Source organism: Podarcis liolepis (assembly GCF_965112155.1).
Source record: "Podarcis liolepis genome assembly, chromosome: 7".
Lineage (NCBI taxonomy): Eukaryota > Metazoa > Chordata > Lepidosauria > Squamata > Lacertidae > Podarcis > Podarcis liolepis.
Window position 1 is genome coordinate 66,235,065 of NC_139561.1, and position 22,064 is coordinate 66,257,128.

At 46.5% G+C, this 22,064-nt stretch overlaps 1 protein-coding gene and 1 long non-coding RNA gene across 2 annotated transcripts; one reads left to right on the plus strand and one right to left on the minus strand.

Moving 5' to 3' along the window:
• Positions 1-358: 358 nt before the first annotated feature.
• Positions 359-9,353, plus strand: LOC310710852. Its single transcript, XR_014528275.1, has 2 exons — positions 359-8,886; positions 9,165-9,353. It is a non-coding gene; the product is annotated as an uncharacterized lncRNA (long non-coding RNA).
• On the minus strand, positions 9,241-21,004 carry SLC30A2 (solute carrier family 30 member 2). Its single transcript, XM_083512004.1, has 8 exons — positions 20,677-21,004; positions 16,506-16,720; positions 15,289-15,435; positions 14,047-14,200; positions 12,608-12,773; positions 12,160-12,265; positions 11,156-11,290; positions 9,241-9,683 (listed from the first exon to the last, which is right to left on the minus strand). The coding sequence occupies exons 1-8, from the start codon at positions 20,727-20,729 to the stop codon at positions 9,538-9,540; spliced, it is 1,122 nt and encodes a 373-aa protein (XP_083368130.1). The 5' UTR covers positions 20,730-21,004; the 3' UTR covers positions 9,241-9,537.
• Between the last annotated feature and the right edge of the window lie 1,060 nt (positions 21,005-22,064).

A 22,064-nucleotide genomic window follows, 5' to 3' on the forward strand; every position in this document is an offset into this window, starting at 1 on the left:
ACACAATAAAAAGCTCAGCAACCTTTTGTCCAGATTTTCACTTTTTGAAATATGGCTACCCTACAAAAGGAAAAGCACTTATTTGTCCTTAAAACCACACACACACTCTCTTTCTCTCCTGAGCAGGTAAAATGTACTTTGCATATGTTCAGAGACAACAGTGAGGTGCTAGTTTTTGGAAATGAACTGATGGCAATGCATAACCAGGCCTCTCTTTTTTTGCCTCTGAAAAGAAGCAGGTGGAAATTCAATAGTTGAAGCATTTCCCAGCATGCAGTTGGAGCGAGAAGATATTCCACCTGCTAAATTTCTGCTTATTATCAAAGACAAGAGATTGGATGCAGGGCAGGTGGGAGAGATTTTTAGCAGGAGAGATTTCTCGTTTTGTCCTCACTGTTTGCAGCAGACCTTTGTTGTTGCTGCTGCTTCTGCTGCTTTAACAATAACAAGCAAGCAGGTGGAGAGTAAGAGGAAACCTTTGCAAACATCAATATCTGGGGGTTATGTAATCTGGTTCCTCCTTTGAGTTCCTGTTGTCAGAGGCAGCAAGAGGAAGTGAAGAGACTTGCACGAGAGGCAGCAGAGGAGGAGGCAGACAGGCCTGCGAAGTGTGGTTGCCAACTTTCCAACCAGCTCTTGTAGTTGTCCATTTTAGCAGCAATTTTCCCCATCCCAGTGCCTTCCAGGTGCTTTGGAATCCAGCTCCCATCAGCCCAAGCCACCATGGCTAATGGCCAGGGATGATGGGAGTTGTAGTCCAACATCTGGTGGGCACTAGGGTTGGGTAAAGCTGATCTGCAGGAACGAGCAGTCCAGTTGTGAGAAACCTTTAGCTCCCCAGTTGGTGCTGAACTTCAGTTCCCATCAGCACCAGCAAACATGGCCAGTTGCCAGGGATGATGGGAATTGTAGTTCATCCTTGGAGGGGCAAATCCTCCTCACAGCTTAAGCAGGTACTAGGTGCAATTAAAAAGCTTTGACTCAGTTTCTGGAGCTCAAACAGGAATATGGGAAACTAAATAAAAAAATTCCTTCCAGTAGCACCTTAGAGACCAGCTAAGTTTGTTATTGGTATGAGTTTTTGTGTGCATGCACGCTTCTTGCTCATACCAATAACAAACTACAAACAACCACACCCTAGGCCAACCCCAACCTCTCTCACCACCAAAGAAACACAAATGAACAGCAGAGAACCTGCACGAGCAACGCTGACACCAAACCCTACATACATTAAGCAAAATAGAAACATCGCCACCCGATGCCACCCCCCATCTCCCCCCCTCCCCCTCCACCCCCCCAATGTCTCAACAAATGAAACTGATTTGTAAAAATGTTACACGGACAAAATACAGGAGACATTACACATTACACAAACAAGAAAATCTTTAATTAAAAAAAATACCAATAACAAACTTAGTTGGTCTCTAAGGTGATACTGGAAGGAATTTTTAATTTTTGTTTCGACTGCTGCAGACCAACACGGCTACCTACCTGTAACTAGGAACAGGGAAGGCTGGCTTGCCCCCCCCCCCAGCCAATTGACAGCCCCAGTGACCCACTAAGGGTGGCAATCCACGAGGCAGTTCTCCTGCTCAGTCCCCATTGAACTGCTGCTTTAGATGAGGCTTGCACAGAACTTCCATGCTAGCTAGTGGGGAAAGGTCTTAGCTCAGCAGTAGAGCATTTCCTTGCATGGAGAAGGTCCCAGGTTCAATGCCTGGCATCTCCAGGTTGGGCTGGGAGAGAGACTCCTGCATCAAACTCCAGAAAGCTGCTGCCAGTCAGTGCAGACAGTAATGAGCTAGGTGGACTAATGATTTGACTCTGTGAAAGACAGCTTCCTATGTTCGTGTCCACTATTTGGATGCTCTACCTGAGGCATTAACATGTCTCATGCCAGCCCAGCCCTCCCTATTCCACCTAAATCTGATTTGTATGGCAGTTAAATTTTCAAGCTGGGAGGCAGCAATTGGCTAAAGAGAATCTACTCACTTGCATAATTTACAAGCAATTGATTTGGTCCAGGTCCCTGTTGCAAAAGAGATAAAATGAGACTTGGGGAAGGAGGGGCAGAGGTAAGAAGTTGCTGTTTTGTCTGCCAAAAGACTACTGGGTTTTTTTGGAGGGTGGGATTTGTGGTTAATATTCTCCTGGCAAAAGGCTGTGAAAAACGCTTAGAAAGATGGGGATGGAGGCTAGGGAGGAGAAAGGAGCCATAAATAATTCCTTGGCATGAGTGTTTCCTGGTGGTTTTGGACGCTGCTGCAAAGCGTTTCTCACATCCGTGTGTTTCATTCCTTTTTAGAATTTTTAACTGGCAGAATCCACTCTTTCATGATTAGGTATTACAGTGGGGAAGATTAGACCTAGGGCCATGTATGCTTTTTTAAAGAAATTGAGACTGCCACTTGGTTATAGGGATTTGTAGCTGGTATTTGCACAAATGCGCATGCTAATAGGTTGCAGATTTAGAATTAAAACCACCTTTTTTCCTAGGAGAGTAAAAGAAGAAACACAGGTTTTTAACGAATAAGGGTTTCCAGGGCATTAAACAATGCAAAAGATAATAATGACAGTCTGCATAATTACTTTTAGCAGTCATCCTTCCTCTTTTTTTCATTGCTTTGAGAATGAGGATGGGAACTTCATTAAGGCCGAACAATATGGAGGTAGAGCACACCTGTTGCTGTAGGATTTACTTATTTATTTAATCTGTATACTGCCCTTCATCTGAAGATCACATTGCAGTTCACAACACAAAAAGGACAGTTGGTTTGAATACCAAATGCTCCTTTAAAAAGGTAAAGGACCCTTGACAGTTAAGTCCAGTCGTGAATGACTCGGGGGTTGCAGCATTCAACTTGCCTTACTGGCTGAGGGAGCCGACGTTTGTCCACAGAGTTTTTCCGGGTCATGTGGCCAGCATGACTAAGCTGCTTCTGGCACAATGGGACACTGAAACCAGAGCAGCGCACAGAAATGCCGTTTACCTTCCTGCCAGAGCGGTACCTATTTATCTACTTGCACTTCATGCTTTCGAACTGCTAGGTTGGCAGGAGCAGGGACCGAACAATGGGAGCTCACCCCATCGCGGTGATTCAAACCGCCGACCTTCCAATCGGCAAGCCCTAGGCTCAGTGGTTTAGACCACAGCACCACTCATGTCCCTCAATGCTCCTTTAGCTTAGCCCAAACGCTACAAATTTATGTACCACGTGAGCCCAAATTCTGCATCAAGAAAAGCTAAAATCAGCACTCTCTCTTAATCATTCCGATGAAGCTCTCTGATGGCACCTAAGAAGGAAGGTAGGGGGCCAGTTAGGCATCATGGAAAAAAGAGGACACGCATTTCAATATGCCAATTTATGTGACTATGTGTGCAGATTTAGAAAAACACACAGACAAAAAACGATTTAAACAAGAAATGCAATATATCTCCTCATAGCGGAGAAGACTATGGCCATGTGACCTGTGTGCCACTGAAGTCTGCTTCCCCAGGGGCTCAGAGTTTTCCCTTTTCTGGTTCTTTGTCTTTAAACTGGACATGAATGGACAGCCCTTCAAAGACAGGACTTGATAGCACTGTTACTTTATAGCAGTGGTGTCCAAACTTTTTTCAAAGAGATTTGATAAAGTGAAGGGCCATGGAGGCGACCAAAGGGCTAACCTTTTTTTAGGATTGAAGTTGTTAAGGTGTTTTTTTTTTAGGATTATATTCCAGGAAACTGCCCCAGGGGCTGGATTAAACCGACCAGCAGGCTGGATTGTTCCCCCAGGACAGACTGGATATGCCTACTTTACAGAATGCAGTGGAGGGTGCTGACCTGTTATCCATGTTGAAGTAAGATATTTAACTGCCCAGAAGTCCAGTCAGCTTCTGTATGTGGAAGGGACACCATCTATCTATCCATCCACCCTCAAGGAGCTCAAGATGGCGTACATGGTTCTCCCCTGCTCCTCATTTAATCCCCACAACAACCCTGTGAGGTAGGAAAGGCTGAGATGCAGTGGCTGGCCCAAGGTCACATCCAGTGAGCTTCATGGCTGGGGGGGGGGGTCGAACCCAGGTTCCTCAGGCCATAAGCAGAAAAATGGCTTGGACTGCCCAGCCAGCCCAGGCCGAGCTCTGTGCAAAGAATCTTCTATGGTGCTACATGCAGAATCTTCTAAAATCTATCACCTAATGCTGATAGGAATATTTATGTCACTGTGAATGAACTCACAGCTACATAACAGGGAATTTAACTGGGGACTTTTTTTGCAATGCAAAGCTACGGCATGTTCTTAAGCAAGAGTGCTATGCTTTGATGCTGGGATGGAAAATTCGTGGCCCTCCAGATGTTGCTTGACTGTAGCTCTCATCAGCCCCAACCGTGAGCCATGCTGGCTTGGGCTGGTGAGAGTTGGGAGCCCGAGGATAGTTGGAAGAATGCAAGTTCCCCATCCCATGTTCACAGGTAAGGGATCCTGAACATGCACTCTTCTTAAGAAGTGGTATGGTTGAGGCACTATAAAAAAATGAGGTAAGCCATTTTGCTGCATGAGGTGAAGGACAAGGAGGCATACCCACACATCCTTCTATGTGCAAAAGCTGACCAGATTGGCAGCTGAATCATACTTAAACATGGGCAAAGGTTCCCTAGCATCTTAGAAAGCAGAGACATCACCTTGCCAACAAAGGCCCGTATAGTTAAAGCTCTGGTTTTCCCAGTAGTGATGTATGGAAGTGAGAGCTGGACCATAAAGAAGGCTGATCGCCGAAGAATTGATGCTTTTGAATTATGGTGCTGGAGGAGACTCTTGAGAGTCCCATGGACTGCAAGAAGATCCAACCTCTCCATTATGAAGGAAATCAGCCCTGAGTGCTCACTGGAAGGACAGATCCTGAAGCTGAGGCTCCAATACTTTGGCCACCTCATGAGAAGAGAAGACTCCCTGGAAAAGACCCTGATGTTGGGAAAGATGGAGGGCACAAGAAGGGGACAACAGAGGACGAGATGGTTGGACAGTGTTCTCGAAGCTACGAACATGAGTTTGACCAAACTGCAGGAGGCGGTGGAAGACAGGAGGGCCTGGCGTGCTCTGCTCCATGGGGTCATGAAGAGTCAGACACGACTAAACAACAACAACAAAGGTTCCCTGGTTTAGGAAAATAGGCCAGGCTCAGGAGGGCAGGGCAGGCTGGGTGGCACAAACAGTTGCATTCTCCATAGCCTCTCCTCCGCTGCCTGCCAACCACAGCATCCGCCCCCTGAAGCAGCTGGCTCATTTTGCCTAATGCTGGGACCGGTGCTGTTGATGATTAAACCTGTTCCCTACTTCAGGCCTTTTCAAAATAGAAAGCTGGTTAATGAATACTCTCAAAGACGGACAGATGGATGGGAGAAGAGGTTCAGTATCCAGAGATAAGCATGTATCAGTTTTATATGCTCTCCAAGTCAGACCCATCTGTTGAGGAAATGATGCAAACAAAGAGAAACGGATAAACTGGCACCACTTCTGTGAAACCCACAAAAATACAAACTTTGAAGAGCTGGGATCTAGTGATTAAGTATTTGACACTTCTTAGATTTTGGCAATAAAGAGAATAAAATGTTGCATTGTAAATCATAATAAGGCTTATTCTTTCATAAACAATAATTATAAACGGTGAGTGGTTGGGAGAGAACGTTTTTGTACGTAATCAAAGTGCTGCTGCCAACGAAGTGCGACTCAAGAGTAGACCAACTGAAAGTAATGAACCATAACCTCAATGGGACTACTCTTGAGTAGGACTAATATTGGTGGAAACCCACAGTAATATATAGTGAGACTATTAAGATGAGGACTAAAAGCATGTGTGGTTACCTGCATAGTGCAGTATGATTTTTTTTTGTAATTTCAAGTGTAATCTTGTAAAATAAGAAGAGGAAGGTGGGTTTTGCACAAAGTAGGCAGGCAGGCAGTTCATTTACTATGTCATCAGCCCTGACACAAGATGATAAGGTGGGTGGGCTATAAATAGTAACCAATCCATCCATCAATCTGAGCCACGAAGTTCCAGGAGAAATATATTAATTTAATGCAGTGGCATAAATCAGTGGATTTATCATCAGTTTCCTCCTAGAGTGCTTGGCTCAAGAACCTTGCCCAAAGAGGAAAGATTGGCAACTGGGTGGCAGTTACTTAGATTTTCCGAATCCAGAGTGGGTTTCTTGAGGAGTGGTCTTACCACAGCCTCCTTCAAGCAGGCAGGGACCACCCCCTCTTGCAAGGAGGCATTGATCGCCTCCCTGGCCCAGCCACCGGCCCCCCTCCCTGCCAGTTTTTATCAGCCAAGAGGGGGCAAGGGTCCAGAATGCAAGTGGTCGCTCAGATCAACTCAAGCACCTTATCCACATCCTCAAGCCTTACTAACTGGAACTCATCCAACACAAAAACAGCAACACAGTCGGCACTTGCAAAGCCCCATGGCAGCAAGAGCTGTTCTAATAGGGGGCTTTGAGGGCAAAAAGAAAACGCGTTTCATGTGATGCTGCCTTAAGCAGCTGTGACTTGCTGACCTCTTTGGGGTCATCGCAGCACGGGGGAAGGCTCTGCACTCCTCCACTTTTTGCACAAAGCACACCAGGCATGCGGCCACGCTGGAGGGATCACGGCGCAAAATGTGCAAGTCTTATGACACAGATTCATCCATTCATGCCCTCGGGGGCTGGACTTGAGGGCAGAAGTCCAAGCCCCCCCCTCCCCTAAGCCAAACAAGCAGGAAGGCTCTTAAAAGGCCAGCAAGGACCAACTTGCCACGTATTGAGGTCAGGGAAGTAATATACTTCCCTGCTCTCTAGGGAGCTGTCTATACCAAGCCAGAGCATTGGTCGGTTTAGCTCAATATTGTTTACACTGAATGGCAACAGATCTCCAGAGCTTTCAGGCAGAGATCTCTCCTAACCCTGCCTGGAGATGTCAGAAATCGAACCCAGGACTTAAGAGGTTTACTCTTTGCTACTTGCAGCGGCTTTTTTGTTTTACCAGGTAAGAAACTGGCTGCTAATGAAATTTAATTCAGCGGGTCCTTGCCCAACAGAAAGCCCAAACCTGTTACTTAAAAGGCCTAGAGGAAATATTTAAAGTATTTGTGAGCAACACCACAGTTTAAGGTATGCCTCTGCTGCCCTCTAATGGTTGGTCAGTGACTTACGGTAAGTCAGGCTCAGTGAGCACTAGGCATTTACAGTGGTACCTCGGGTTAAGAACTTAATTCGTTCTGGAGGTCCGTTCTTAACCTGAAGCACCACTTTAGCTAATGGGGTCTCCCGCTGCCGCCGCGCGTTTTCTGCTCTCATCCCGAAGCAAAGTTCTTAACCCGAGGTACTATTTCTGGGTTAGCGGAGTCTGTAACCTGAAGCATCTGTAACCCGAGGTACCACTATGTTTTGTTTGCAAGGCCACATCTGGTCTGTGATGCTTGCAGCCTGCTCACTTCCTAAACCCAAGCCGGCTGCCGTTTGTGGGGAGCCCCTGACCGAGTGTTCTCTGATGGCCACCCATCCCACAGGCTCGAAGCAATACTAGAGCTGCTATCGGCTGTGGCTGACTGTAAGGCCATTTTAATTTCCCACAGTTCCTCAGAGTGGTTTCTGTGGCCAGTGTCAGCAGGTTCTGCCAGGGCACTACAGTTCCAGAAACTCCCCCCCCCCAAAAAAACCCCACCCAGTGCAGCCAAGCCTTCTCACCACCACTGACTGGGCTCCTGTGATGTTAATGGCAGCTGGATTCTCAGAAGTTAAGGTGAGGCTTTTCCCGCCACACTGGAAATTAAGCAGGTGAGGCCTTAACTCCAAGCCATTCAGAGCATGGCTTGCTTTAAGTTCTGCATCGGACTGCTGTCAAAGGCATAAGAGCAGAGCCCGCCCATTTTAACAGATCACTCTTAATACAATTTATAAAAGCTTCCTCGCCCTATTCCCATGACCTCAGAGCAGCGTAACGGTACATAACAATGAAAGCACTGCTTTGTATCCCAGGCTGCACCTTCCACCGCCACCCAGTGGCAACCCTCAAAATAGTCTCCCAGAGGGATAGAGGAGGACAGTGAAGTCCTGTTAGGTGCGTAACTTTGGCTTCAATCAGTTATTAAAAGCTTGCAGTGAAGCCAGTTCTGTAAATTCTCAGAGTGATGCTACATTGGACATCTCAGGGCATTGTGGGAAATTTAAATGGTGAGGCAATTCTATGGCTAGGGCTCTCCTCAGTCCTGGAGTTGGCCCTGAACTCTAGATAAGGGATGGATGGAACTGTCAGCATCTTCTTGGTTTCTCATTCTTCCTATCTTCAGTTCTCTACCTCTCCTCGTCAGTTTGCATTCTTTCTTTTTAAGAAAAAGCTCCTCATGAAAACTTATCACCACTTTTAGGGAGCCTCTCTCCAAAACAACCTTCTGGGATGCTGTTTTGACAAACATACACATCTCTGCAAAGGAATTTCTCCCGAAATAATGTATTTTTGCATGTTATATGCTACGGCTACCATACGTCCAGGTTTCCCCAAACATATCTGAGAATTGGTCGTTGTAAATAGTGTCCAGGCGGGATTTCTGGAAAATGGCAAAATGCCTGGGAAAACCGGGATGTATGGCAACGGGGCTGTTTTTGTGTTGAAAATACTAATAATAATAGTAATAAAGCTCAAAAACCTTTGTCTGGATCTTCACTTTTTGAAATATGGCAACCCCATTATATGCACAAAAATATAGTGGTACCTTGGGTTATGAACTTAAGGTAATTCATTCCGGAGGTCCGTTCTTAACTCAAAACTGTTCTTAACTTGAGGCGCGCTTTCGCTAATGGGGCCTCCTGCTGCCACTGCACGATTTACGTTCTCATCCTGGGGCAAAGTTCTCAACCCAAGGTACTACTTCTGGGTTAGCAGTTTGTAACCTGAAGCGTTTGTAACCCAAGGTACCACTGTAACTAACTAACTAGCTAGCTAACTAACACACTTCCCCCTAGCAGGTACATTTTTGGGCAGATTACTTGGTATTTTGCAGTGCAGTTCTGCAGCCAAGAAGTGCAAATTACTAACAATAGGTGGTGTTTTGGTCCATGTATTGCTTCAAAAAGTGCAAATTACGTAAGTTTGCCTTTTAACGCAAACTGAATTGACTTCCTCTCCCATCTCTACTCTAGATACAAGGAGAAAGATCCTAACCCCCCTGAGGAAGAGGAAACTCCTTGCATTGAGGAGTTATTACAGCCAAATCAATAAACAGAAAGATCCCAGTTTTATTTTCAGGTACTTATAAAACTATAGGAGAGAGAGAGAAAAACAGAAAGAGGGAGAAGCAGAGAGAGACAGATCTGAGAGAAAGAGAGAGAGCGCAGTACTTTCAGTTGCTCCCAACAAACTAAGCATCAGCACTTAGGTGGCACTGCATGAGTTACTTGGCCCTGAGTAACGGTCACACTGGAACGAATTCTGAGGTAGCAGTTTTGACAAGGCCGCATATCCATCTGCAGGCTGCTCTACAACTCTCCTCAGATTCTCTTATTTTCTAAACAGTCAGTCAGAGGGACTCTGGCACTCCCGGCAGTCCTTCATGTCCTCGGAGTAGTTCTCGATCTGGATTGTCGTCGTGTGGAAGTTGAAGGCTCCCTGCAGGCGGGAACTTGCTTCCTTCAAGACAGCCTGAGCATCTGCGTCTTTGTCTGGAAAGGGAGGCAAGCGGCGAGCGGAGCAAAAGGAAGACAGGCATCGTTAATTTGACACAAAGTCCAGGGGTGAGGGGAAATGGTGTACTGGGAGTTGTAGTTCAAAACATCTTGGTGGCACCACGTGTTGAGGAAGGCAGCACAAATGGATTGATTTCCTCCATGCTAAGTGGTGTATCTGGGAGCCTTTCTCACAGTACATGTTTGTGGCCCTACTTGGGCCCCAAATATCTGTGAGAGCACCCCTACAGACCTCTTTAGTTTTGCTGGCTATTAGGGCACCGTCTTCCCCAGAAAGGATCAACACGGACTGTTAATAAAGGTGATTGTGTAATCAACTCAATGGCAACAAAAACATAACCAAGGACAAGGCCCACAAACTGGTCAGGATCCAAGCAATTTCAGAGCCTCTCTTCCCTCATCTGCACCACCACAAGCACCCTCTGGTATAATGGAAACAACATCCATTAGTTGCTTCAGATGTCATGTGAAGATGTTCTTGCTTTTTGTTTTTGCCTGTGCATCCTGTGAGCTGCTGGATTGGGCCCTATTATTTCCGAATGCCTGTCTTTAACCAGTTCCTGGGTTTCATTCACTGATTTTGTGATAGTCTTACTTTGTTCAGTGTTATTTTTATATACGGCTTAAGAGAGATTTTTAAACGTTTTAGAAATATTTAAAAATAAAAAATTGTATTGTGTTTTTATTATTTTTTGTTGGAAGTCACCCAGAGTGGCTGGGGCAACCCAGCCAGATGGGTGGCATATAATAATAATAACAACAATAGTAATAATAATAATAACAGTAACAATAATAATAATAATAATAATAAACAAATACAACGTGTTCTATTTTATAAAAAGCACAGGGTTGGGGGGGTGGGGCAGTTGAAGATCCTCATTCAGTACGCTGCCTAAGCCATCCACCCACTGGGTAGGAGGAGGTAGGATCAAGGGTTGAGGCTGGCAGACCATCCCAGTCAAAGCCTGGCTTTTCTGGGTGCCAGCACTGTCTATGCCCACATGCTTTTCTTCCCTAGTAGCAAAATCCAACATCCACCTCAGCTACAGTGACTGCACCTTGTAACCCCTAAGCCTGCAACTCATCGAGGCATGCGTAGCCATGTGGGCAGGGAAGGAAGAAGAGGAACTCTCTCCCCTGCCAGATATATCACAAGATGCTCATATTTCTTTTTTAAAAAAACAAACAAACCCAAAACAAAGTAGATTTCTAGCATTCGTAGAACCTGAGATGCAAGGCAGGGCGTGCAGGCATGAGTCCCCTCATCTGTTTCTGTGCTCCCACCTTTCAGTTATACTTGTTTATTTAGAACAGCCTTTGCCAACCTGGGTGCCTTTCAGGTATTTTGGACCACAACTGGAAGCCCGATTTATTATATTTTCTGCCCCCCTCTCCCAACCCCCCAGAAAAAAACCTGCAGATACACCTTGCTCAGGAGTGCAACTTACTGATGGCAATGTGGACAGACAGCACGGGCTGAGACACCGTCAGGGCCCAAATATGGAGGCTGTGCAGGGCTTTCACTCCGTTTATGGACAGCAAGATACTCTTCACATCATTGAACTCCACACCCTTTGGGGTGGCTGTAAAGAAGCAAAGGTGGAGAAGGAGATGCTGGTAAGAAGCAGACAACAAGATGACACAACTGCTGCTTTGTCTTGCGCAAAGCTAAAACACATAGTTTGATTGGATTAGACCAGGCATAGTCAAACTCGGCCCTCCAGAAGCTTTGGGGCTACAACTCCCATCATCCCTAGCTAACAGGACCAGTGGTCAGGGATGATGGGACTTGTAGTCCCAAAACATCTGGAGGGCCGAGTTTGGGGAAGCCTGGATTATACCATGGAAGACGACTTCATGTTTCCTTGGGGGTCCTTTTCCCAGCCCTGAGAGCCATAGAGAGAGGACTGGAGGACCTCATTTGGCCCCCAGGCCTGATGCTCCCCACTCTTCCATTTCAGCAGCTGGAGAGGAAGGGACCCTCCAGAGCAGGCATAGGCAAACTCGGCACTCCAGATGTTTTGGGACTACAACTTCCATCATCCCTAGCTAACAGGACCAGTGGTCAGGAATGATGGGAGTTGTAGTCCCAAAACATCTGGAGGGCCAAGTTTGCCTATGCCTGCTCCAGAGACTCAGAGGAGTGGTGCTTCCTCCCCCCCCCATCCCATTTTCTAGACTCAAATGGTGCACCCTTCCAGCTGCTACGGGGACAAGGAGACACGGGGCGAAATAACTAACACATTACTACCCAACCCAAGCCCTTAGAATGCAACAGAAGTCAAACAAAGGAAAAGTAAAGCAACTACCTGCATTTTAAGTGCTGCAATGTCTTGCTTTGACTTACAATGTCCCCCCACACCAAGCAGCCTCCCCCATACATAGAAAATTAATGGCATAGTCCAACCAGATGCTCCAATCTCTTTCGCCCACTTCAAAAGGGGAGACTTGCCTTCCATCAACACAAGGACAACATCTCGGAGGATGCTTAGGGTCGTTCCAAGGACCAGGATGGAAAACAGGAAGGTGCAGATGGGATCCACGTATTTGTACTCTGGCTGGAGGAAGAAGGCGAAGGAGAAAGAAAACTGTGAGCCTCTCTGCCTTATACAGCGTCTGTTCAATGGTCTATCTAGATCAGTACCCACTACAATGACCAGCAGTAGCTCTCCAGGGTTTAAGGGAGGGATGATGCTGAGGACCGAACCCAAGATGCTCTGCCACTCGACTGCAGAGTCCCTGCTCTGCTCTGCACCTAACTTATTACTGGCCCGAAACAAGCTTCTTCTTTACAGAGCCAACATGGTAACAGCAGCAGTTGTCTCCTAAAGAGTCGGCAGAGCTGCTCCATCATGGAATAAATATTCTTTGCAATTATCAATTATTCCAGACCGCTTTACCTTGAAGTAGATGATGTAGGCTGCCACCAAGACTCCAATGCTTTGCAGGAAATCCCCAACCACGTGGATGAAAGCAGCCCGGACACTGGTGTTGGGGCCACTGCCGTGACTGTGCCCATTGCCGTGACTGTGCCCATGCCCTGACTGGTGGAGAACAATGCCCATTCTAGAGGGAGAAATTAAAAGGAAAAGTGGGCAAGGAGAGAAGACTTTGCCAAAAGGAGAGCATCAGGCTGCAGCAGAGGCAAAGATGGGAAGCAGGGCCATACCGCTGGCTCTGCTCTCTGATCTTTCCTGAACTCTCTTCCAGCCTCAGCTGGCTGTCACTTGTTACTTTTAAGAATTGGTATCCGAGCTTCTTTGTTTTCCTCTTCCCTCCCCATTGCTTTTTCCTCCTCTGTCATTTCTTTCTGACTGCGGTGGGCAGAAACTATCTTTACTCTTCCATAAGCAGTTCTGGGACCCTTTCCCCAGCTGATGGGCAGAGAAATAATGCTACAGTTAAATAACTAAATCCCACACTGGCTTCTCAACTCCTCTTGCATTCTGTACATAAGTTTTATTACTTGTTGTTTGCCACCATGGGAACCTTCAGAAAGAAGGGCAGGACAGAAATCTGATAATTGCACTAAATCAGGGGTCAGCAACCTTTTTCAGCCATGGGCTGGGCTATATTTTTTTGGGGGGGGGATTGAACAAATTCCTATGCCCCACAAATGACCCAGAGATGCATTTTAAATAAAAGCACACATTCTACTCATGTAAAAACACGCTGATTCCTGGACTGTCCATGGGCTGGATTGAGGTGATTGGGCCACATCCAGCCCCCTGGCCTTAGGTTGTCTACCCCTGCACTAAATGAAGAACATCAAAAGCAAAAACACTCAGAAGTGGGGGCAAGAGAGTTGGGCTCTTCCTTTGACCAGAGGCTTTTGTTCATTCAGCCCGTCATCCAGAAGCAAAAACCCAGGAAGCTGTTTCACACCAGCTCAGTTAGTCTGCCCAGCCCTTAATTGGGAGTGTCTTTCCAGGGCCTCTGGCTAAGGTCCTTTCTATCACCAGCTTCCTGATCCTTTTTGCACAGATCTCTATCTCCACACATCCCTGCAGGCTAATCACCTGACTTCATTATCACTTCAAGTGACAATATTGCTTTTAAAGTCAGTTTCCATGAGGTTTCAATAGAAACTGCTTGCAAAGGGACTTCCAAGTGAAGGCAGCCACGCCTTTACCTACCATCTGATGTCAGTGGGCAGGACCAAAAGGCTGGAGATTCCCCACAAGGAACACAAGACGTGTTTTGGCCTACAAAGCATGGTACCACTGATCTATGCAGCCCGCAATCCATTGCCAGGGTCAACCCCCATCTGAGGAGAATCTCCAGTTTATGCAACTTCCTTAGGTGCCCATTCAAGTGCATTCTGAGCATGCTTACATACATGATGTTTACTGCCACGGCACAGCCAGAGGTGATGAGCATGGCATTCCCTTCTATCTCGTACTCGCCCGAGATCAGCCGTTGCACTGCTAAATAAACCAGGACACCAGTCACCACCCAGATAGACAGCACGGACAGCAGGGCTCCCAAGATCTCTGCAGAGAAAGCCAGGAAGGTTTGGTTAGGTTAGATGTCAATGGCAGGTGAAGAGCAACAACTCCCCAAGCAGGTAATTTCTGAGAGTTTGGTCCTAGTTGCATACACTTGGGAGTATGTCCACCAAATAAAGCTGCCCAGTTAGACTGCTCCAATACATTCTCTTGCAACAGACAGACCAATTGCACAAGGCAACAAGAGGCCCAATTCAGTGCTGCTCTATTTGTGCAGGCAGCCTCAACATTAAAAATTATGTCCTGAGAACTCTTTGAAATCACAACAATAAAGACATTAATCACCTTATTGGAGGGGGAACGGGAGAAATTGGGACCTGTGTGTAAACTGTCCCGTGTGCAGGAGTTCCAAATCTTACCGTCCCCAATTCAGCCCTCCCTGCATCACTGATGCACACACAGTTATTTTCTGGGCTTAAAATGAGATCCATTGTTCCATACTTTTAATTCCACCTTCTGAAAAATGTCAGGTAATGCTAAATAATAATAATAATAATAATAATAATAATAATAATAATAATAATATAGCTGCATCTTCAGCAGCACAATTGGACGCCTTCATCTGCCCCAGCTGCAACAAAACATGTTGCTCCTGCGTCAATCTCTACAGCCACAGCAGGCAGTGCAACTCTCCAGCGGTTTGACTTTACCCCAAAGGCACACTCCTCCATTGTCTCCCGAGACAAACAGAGGCCAGCAACAACTGCAAGTACTTGGCAATCATTTTTAATTATTTCTATGTAATTTTATACACATTTTACTTACCAAGCAAAACTAAGTTACATTAATTTAACCAATGTATCTTTTGAATTCCCAGATCATGTTACAACTTTTTAGCCCCCAACCCCATGATGTGTGTGTGTTTGTTTGTGTGTGTGTGTGTGTGTGTGTGTTTAAAAAATTCAGCATGCCCCACCAACACAGCTCTATGGTCCTTGCTCAGAAGTTTGCATTTGATCTGCTACAGTGTGAATGTCACATAGCCGGCAGGTACAACCTTGGGTGGGCTTCCTTGGAAGTCCGCTTAATTGTATTCACTGGGACGTACTCCTTAGTAGCCAAGATGCTGTTACCTGCTCGATGCCAACCAAAATTCATGGTCTTGGTAGGGGGCCGAGAGGACATCCAGAGAGAGAAAAGGCTGATCATCATGCTGGCAAAGTCCGTCAAGAGGTGGGCGGCGTCAGTCATGATGGCAAGGCTGTGGGCAAGGTACCCCCCTGGGAAGAGAGAGCCCCACAGGCAGAGATTAGAAACTGAGATATGAAAGCTAAATGGCACCTTAATCCTAGGTTAAGGGCACAACAACGGAATGTCTAGGCGCGCTTTTTTATAACAGGAATACAAAGCTGAAAATGAATGAACTGCGGCTAAAATATTATGTTCCTTTTTCATGTGGTCTAGTCCTTCCTCTGCCCACCCCCTAATATTCTTGAGAGGGTCTCTTCTCCAGTCTTCAGAGAGTAGCTAGAAGTGGGGAGGCAGAAAAGGGTCCTCCTTTCCTTCCACTCTGCAGTTTTAATCTGAAATATTCGGAGCTAATGAAATTCCCTGTTGCAAAATGTGCCTAGAACAATGCGAGTTTCCAACACTGATTACAGATGATTCATGCATTACAACAGTGTTGGAGAAACTCGGACCTGTGGGCCAAATGCAGCCCTCTGGGCCTCTTGTGCATCCCTTGGAACTCCCCTCCACCCAAGGCCACAGCCCTCACTGGCTGTGCTTCACACCCCTTCAGTGTGGCTGGCTGGAATGTGTTGCAAACTGCCCGGGGAACTTATGGTGAAGGGCAGGTAAATACAGTGGTACCTCAGGTTAAGTACTTCATTCATTCCGGAGGTCCGTTCTGAACCTAAAATTGTTCTTAACCTGAAGCACCACTTTAGCTAATGGGGCCTCCCGCTGCTGGTGCGCCGCCGGGGCACGATTTCTGTTCTCATCCTGAAGCAAAGTTCTTAACCTGAGGCACTATTTCTGGGTTAGCAGAGTCTGTAATCTGAAGCGAATGTAACCTGAAGCGTATGTAACCTGAGGTACCACTGTAATAGGAAGAACTGGGACAGCTCAGTCAGTACAGCATGAGACTCTTAATCTTAGGGCTGTGGGTTTGAGTTCCACATCAAGCAAAAGATTCCTGCACCGCAGGGATTGGACTAGATGACCCTCGAGGTCCCTTCCAACTCTACAATTCTATGATTCTATAGGATGGTGATGATAATTTTGTACACAGTCATGATGCACAACCCAAACAGCAAACAGTGATGTCAAAAGGCGTCAAGAGCCTTACCCACAACTTCTCCCACCATGAAGACCAAGCAGATGGCCGAGGCGACATAGAGCTTCTTCCGAGCTCTCTCTTTTTCAGCATCGTAGCTGCTGTTAGATGCCCAGCTGGAATGGCAGTGCTGGTTCCCGTTCAGGCCCAGCTCGAAGGAGGAAAGGTCTGGAACGTAGCCGACCATTGGGTTTGGGAAATTCTTACCCACGACTCCTAAATAAGACCTGTGTCACAAAGAGAAGATTTTTAAAGAAAGAGAGAGAGAGGTTGTCTCAGGCAGAGATGATGCTGGTCCCCCAAACTCTAAATTTGCAGAAGCACAACAATAAACTGAATACCCCCGCCACCACAAAAAAAATGTCCAATAAGGACCAAGTATGTTAGTTAGCCACACCATGTTAAGTGTCAGCTGGAAAAGCAAAGCAGAAAATAGCAGAGGCTGGAGCGGGATGCCTTACTTCAGCTCCTTATGAATTTAATTCAAAGTCACTGTACTGGAGCTATTAGTGTGCAGGACTAGAAGATAGGAAGCCCAAGATAAGGTCCTCACATGGCTGGGAAGCTCACTGGGTGGCCCTTGGTCTCTCAGTTTAACCTGCCTCACATGGTTGTTGTGAGGATAAAATGGGGGTGTGGGAAAACTAGGTACATATCCTTGAGCTAATAATAATAATAATAATAAATAATTTATTACTTTTACTGTGTTGCCCCAACCACTCTGGGCAACATGGTGGGATAGAAATGTATCCCTTGGTTGGAAAGAAATGTAAACTAATAAATAAATAGTATCTTGACCACCTATATTATTATTATTTAAAATAATGTTTCATAAATAGTATCTTGATCACATATATTTTTATTATTTAAAATAATGTTTCGTTTGACGGCATGGCATTCAAGTTCTGCTGTGCGGCAGTGCCAAGTAGAGATCCTCACAGTGTTAGCAAAACAAGCAGGAAATAGGCATGTGTGTTTGCTTGTGTGTGTGTGTGTGAGAGAGAGAGTGAGTGAGTTTGATTTACATGCCCTCCAGTCCTTAGGCAGCACTACCTAATTTGTCTTCTGTTGTCTCTGCACATATGCACCACTCAAGTTAAGGGTGGGGACCCTCAGGCCCAGGAGGCAAATGCAGCGCCTCCCCCTCCACAGTTTTCTACCCAGCCCTCTTGATTCCTCCTTGGCCAAGCCCCATTCATTCCCTGGGTCATTTGTCCTGCAGCACCAGCCCTGCTCTGCCCCTCCCTGGTGTTCTTTTCCTGGGTGGAATGTGCCCTTGCAATGTGACAATGCCTCCTGCAATCACTGGCAGGGAACCTCTGCGTGCCAAAGGCAGGCAAGAGGGACACAGGCAGAACAATGGGTGGATGTGATTCTTACCTTTCGTAGAGCAGGCTGCATTCCGAACATGTTACTGTCTGAGGTTCTTAACACACACACACACACACACACACACACACACTCCTACACCTCTGCCTTCTATCTGCCCAGGCAAACAATTTCGGTTTCTACACTCAAGTGCCAAAGGAGGTTGGAAGACACAAGATCTACCCACTCTGGAAGAATGGCAGATGAAGGTGATTGACTACATGGAATTGGCAGAAATGACTGGCAGAATCCGAGGCCAGGGAGAAGAGTTGGTGAAAGAAGATTGGAATAAATTTAAAGACTATTTACAGAAATATTGTAAAATTGATGAATGTTAGAAGAATGTTGGAAAGAAACTAAGGGGTTTCCAGCTGTAATGCAGATACGAAAGAAAAAAAGTTTACAAATGGGTAAAAGCTTAATGGTAAGGATTTGCTGAACTAACAAATTGAAGTGGAATATAAAGAAGGGAGGTATGAGGAGGTCTGGGGAAATAAGCGTAAGAAAGATATGTTATGGAAAATTGTTTATTTTTTAATTGTTTTTATGTTGTAATTTTTTTTGTTTTTCATTTCTATTGTTATATTTTAAAAACTTTAATAAATATCTTTTTTTAAAAAAAAAAATCAAGTGCCAAAGGAGGGCAGGGGAGACCAGGGTTCAAATCCCCCCTCAGCCATGAAGCTGGGTGATCTTTACTGCAATAATGCAGTTAACATGCAAGGGTTTTGTTCTGTATATCACACCAAGTTCAAGCTTTTTAATGTATATAGCAATTTGTAAATTTTTAAGGATATATACAGCATCTCTTGCAAAGCTTGAGCAAACTTGGGACCCTGAGGGTGGGGTGGGAAGGACCTTATTTTCTCTCCATGCAACCTTATCTGACAAAAAAAAAAACCCCCAAACACTTTTTCTCTCTAAAGTTGCAATTTACATTTCAAGGGAAGCCTCTGGTGGTGCCCTTGAAATGCAAACTGCCGCTTCCAAGAGGCACGTTTTTCTTGGAACAGGGCAGAGAACAGAGAAAAAGTTTTAAGCTTTCGCCACATTTGCCTGGAAGTTGCTTCCTTGCAGATGCTCTTTATATAACAAGAACAAACGCAGAGTTTAGCCCACGCTGGGTGACCTTGGCATGTAACTCTCTCTCCCTACCCTATCTCACAGGGTTGCTGTAAGGATAATATGGGAGAGGCAGAGGGAAGCACACTGCTCAGTGCTTCTTCCAGGAGGGTGGTGTGTAAGTGTAGCAAATACATGTCGCAGCCCAGGGCCCTCTCTAAAAAAGCCCTGCGTTTTTCCTGAAATGCTGCCATCACCTGCTGCAAAGCATTTTATACTAGATTAGAGAAGACTCCATTTTTACATTAACTAAACTGGAACAATCCCTACCCTCTGATCCCACTCTCTGTTCGCAATCTCTGCTGCAAGAACAGAACCCACACTCCGCTCATAGGTTTTCCCTGGTATAGTGGGGGTGTACAGAAACAACCCCTTTGCCTTGCTTTTAGTTACCCTTATTGCAGTTGAAAAAGGATGTCACTTAATAGTGACTAATTACTCTTTGAACACACACCCTGGGAGAGCTTGAGCCAGAGGCTGCCATCCTTTTTTCACGCAAAGCTGCCTGCCTTGCCTTTAACAAATACACAACAGATACCGACATTCAACAGATAAAGCTTCTCTGAAATTTCATGCCGGGAAAAGTTTAACTTCTTGATTTGATTCTAGACCACAGACAGGGAACCCTTGGCTTTCCAGATGTTGCAAGCTTACAGTCCCCTCCCAGCTGATATCAGATAGCCGCCCCCCCCCACTTCCCTGTTGAACTTCCGGAGCCCATGTCAGCAGTCATTTTAAGCTACTTTTTATTTTAGAGTTAGCTTTTAACTGATTTTATCTCCATGGTGTTTACTGAGTTTGCTGTTTCTACTACTTAGAGAGGAGTACTGTTAAGCAGGATGTAAATTGCCAAAACCAATCAGTAAAAGTCATTCCTGGCCCATGTTCCTGCTGGTGGGGGCTGGCAGAATTGGGGGTCCAACAACATCTGGAGGGCCACAGCTTCTCCACCCGTGTTTCAGGAATTGGCAGGATTTTTCTTTTTCTTTTTTGTAAGTTCATTACACTTCTTTGGGCTCCAGCCCAGTACTGTAAGAGAGGGTGGCTGGGAGGGTCTGCATGCACAATTTTGGATCTGAAGGCTTCGATGGAGCCCCCAAACTCTAACCAATAAGCTGGGTAAGATGGGGAGGTGGGCAGGCGGTGATGAGCCCCTCTCCCAAAGCCAGCGTCCTAGATAAGGTTGCAAGGCGCTCACTAGGGCATAACTCCCACTGAACGCAACACGATTCACACCTGAGCAAACACAGGTTTGCACACCTACAGTCCAATCTTGCACCTATTTAGTGTCATCATCAGATCACCCTTAACTTGTTGGGACTTACCCCATCTACAAAGGTACCAACTTAAATAAAATATTGGGGGGAAGGCAAGCTGCGCCCCATATAATCAGTCACAAGGCGCACACTATTTTGAATGACAGTGCCTATCAACTTGGGGAACCATCAAATATTTTATTGGGGGGAGCCAGAAGGTACCTGGGCCGCTTGGAGTTTGCTCCTATTGCGGAGTAAACATGCTTAAAATCGGACTGCACTGTGGCAAAGAATTAATGCTGGAGAAGCAGCGAGGTAGTAAATGGATCTGGAGCTATATTGGCGCGAAGCGTCCGCATTGCCTTCGGGGCGGAGAACTGCAGGAGCAGAAAGCAAAGTGGGGGAAAGAAACGCGGAGGCCGCTGGCCGCGACTCACCTGCCTTCCACGCCGTTGAGGAGCTGGCTCTTCTCTCCCGAGCCCGGCTCCATCCTCGCCGGCAGGTGCAAACCGGCGGACGCTCCTTTCCCCGCGGAGGCCCCCGCTCAGCCTCGACCTCTCCGGCCTTGCGCCCCCTTCCTCGGCCGCCTCCCCACCCGCTAAGGCCGGCGTCGCTGGCAGCTGCCTCTTATCTCGGCTGGGCGAGCAGCAGCCCGTGTGAAAACGGCGCCGACTCGTGCGCAAAGCCCCGCAGGGGGAGAAGGAGGGCGCTGCGGCCGGGGCGGCCCGGCTGCAAAGTTTGCAAGCGCCGGCTGACCAGGCGGGCGCGGAGGGAGCAAGACGCCGACCCCTCCCTGCCCAAGGGCCGCTGGTGATCCCATCCTTCCCCCTCGCCCGCGCACACAAAAGGGTGGGGGGAGTTCCGGGTTTGTTTTCTTTTTCAGGAGATGGGGCGCAAACCCATAAACTCCAGGGTCAAAACTGGAACTTCGACTTGTTTGTGTCTTATCCAACGTAAGGATAGCCCTGCTAGATCCAGTCCCCGATGGATGCTCAGTGAGCAGGGCTGAAGGGTGCGCTGGTTGCTACAAAGACTTGTGGTCCACAAAGGGGACTTGGGCCACTGGCTCTTTAAAATCCTGCCCAAAATATAGCCCAATGAGGACTGAAATGAAAGTATAATGGAATGAAATGGAATTTGAAAGAGGTAAGGGTGTGAAACAGGAGCGTTCCACGCTGCAACATTTTGTTGCAGCTCACATTGGTCTTTTACTACTTTTTCCTTGCTGTTCAAAGAACAGCTGGAAATTCTCCTCCAACCTCCCCAATGTTCAGTTTTCATTGGCCGGTTGTTTGTCCAGGAGCTTCCTTCTGACCGGAGAGATGCCACAAATTCTGTGCATTGTTGTGCCTGTGATGTGCCTTATGGTCATGCTGTTTACACCACCCAGTCAGAACTGCCGTTTGCCAACAATCCACCAGAAGAAAATAATTTTAAGGGATGCCAGACCCACCCTGCCTTTCAGCCCCCCAGGTACTACAATTGTCCATTTTAAGAGCTGGCAAGTGATGACACAGTTGTATGGTAGCTCAGCTAGCTGGTCTTTGCTGTTTGTTCTCAGGATCTGGTAATCAAAGGTATCTGGAGGTTCTGTTTTTAGCCATTGTGCGGTTTAGCTTGTTCACTGCACTTCTGTCTAATCCTTTTTTATCCAAAGCTGTCTAGTTCCCATCCACCGCATACATTTAAAGCACATTTAGATCACCTGAACAGTACCGCCTCCCCCAAAGAATGAACTACATTCCATAGAACTACAATTCCCAGCACCCTTAACACTACAGCTCCCAGTATTCTTTGGGGAAAGATATGTGCCCTAAATGAATGG

Coding starts and splice junctions, on each gene's coding strand:
- SLC30A2 (XM_083512004.1), bottom strand. CDS start 20,729: ATGGAGCCGGGCTCGGGAGAGAAGAGCCAGCTCCTCAACGGCGTGGAA. Junction 16,721..20,676: donor CTCAACGGCGTGGAAGGCAG/GTGAGTCGCGGC, acceptor TTTGTGACACAG/GTCTTATTTAGGAGTCGTGG. Junction 15,436..16,505: donor CATGGTGGGAGAAGTTGTGG/GTAAGGCTCTTG, acceptor CTCTCTTCCCAG/GGGGGTACCTTGCCCACAGC.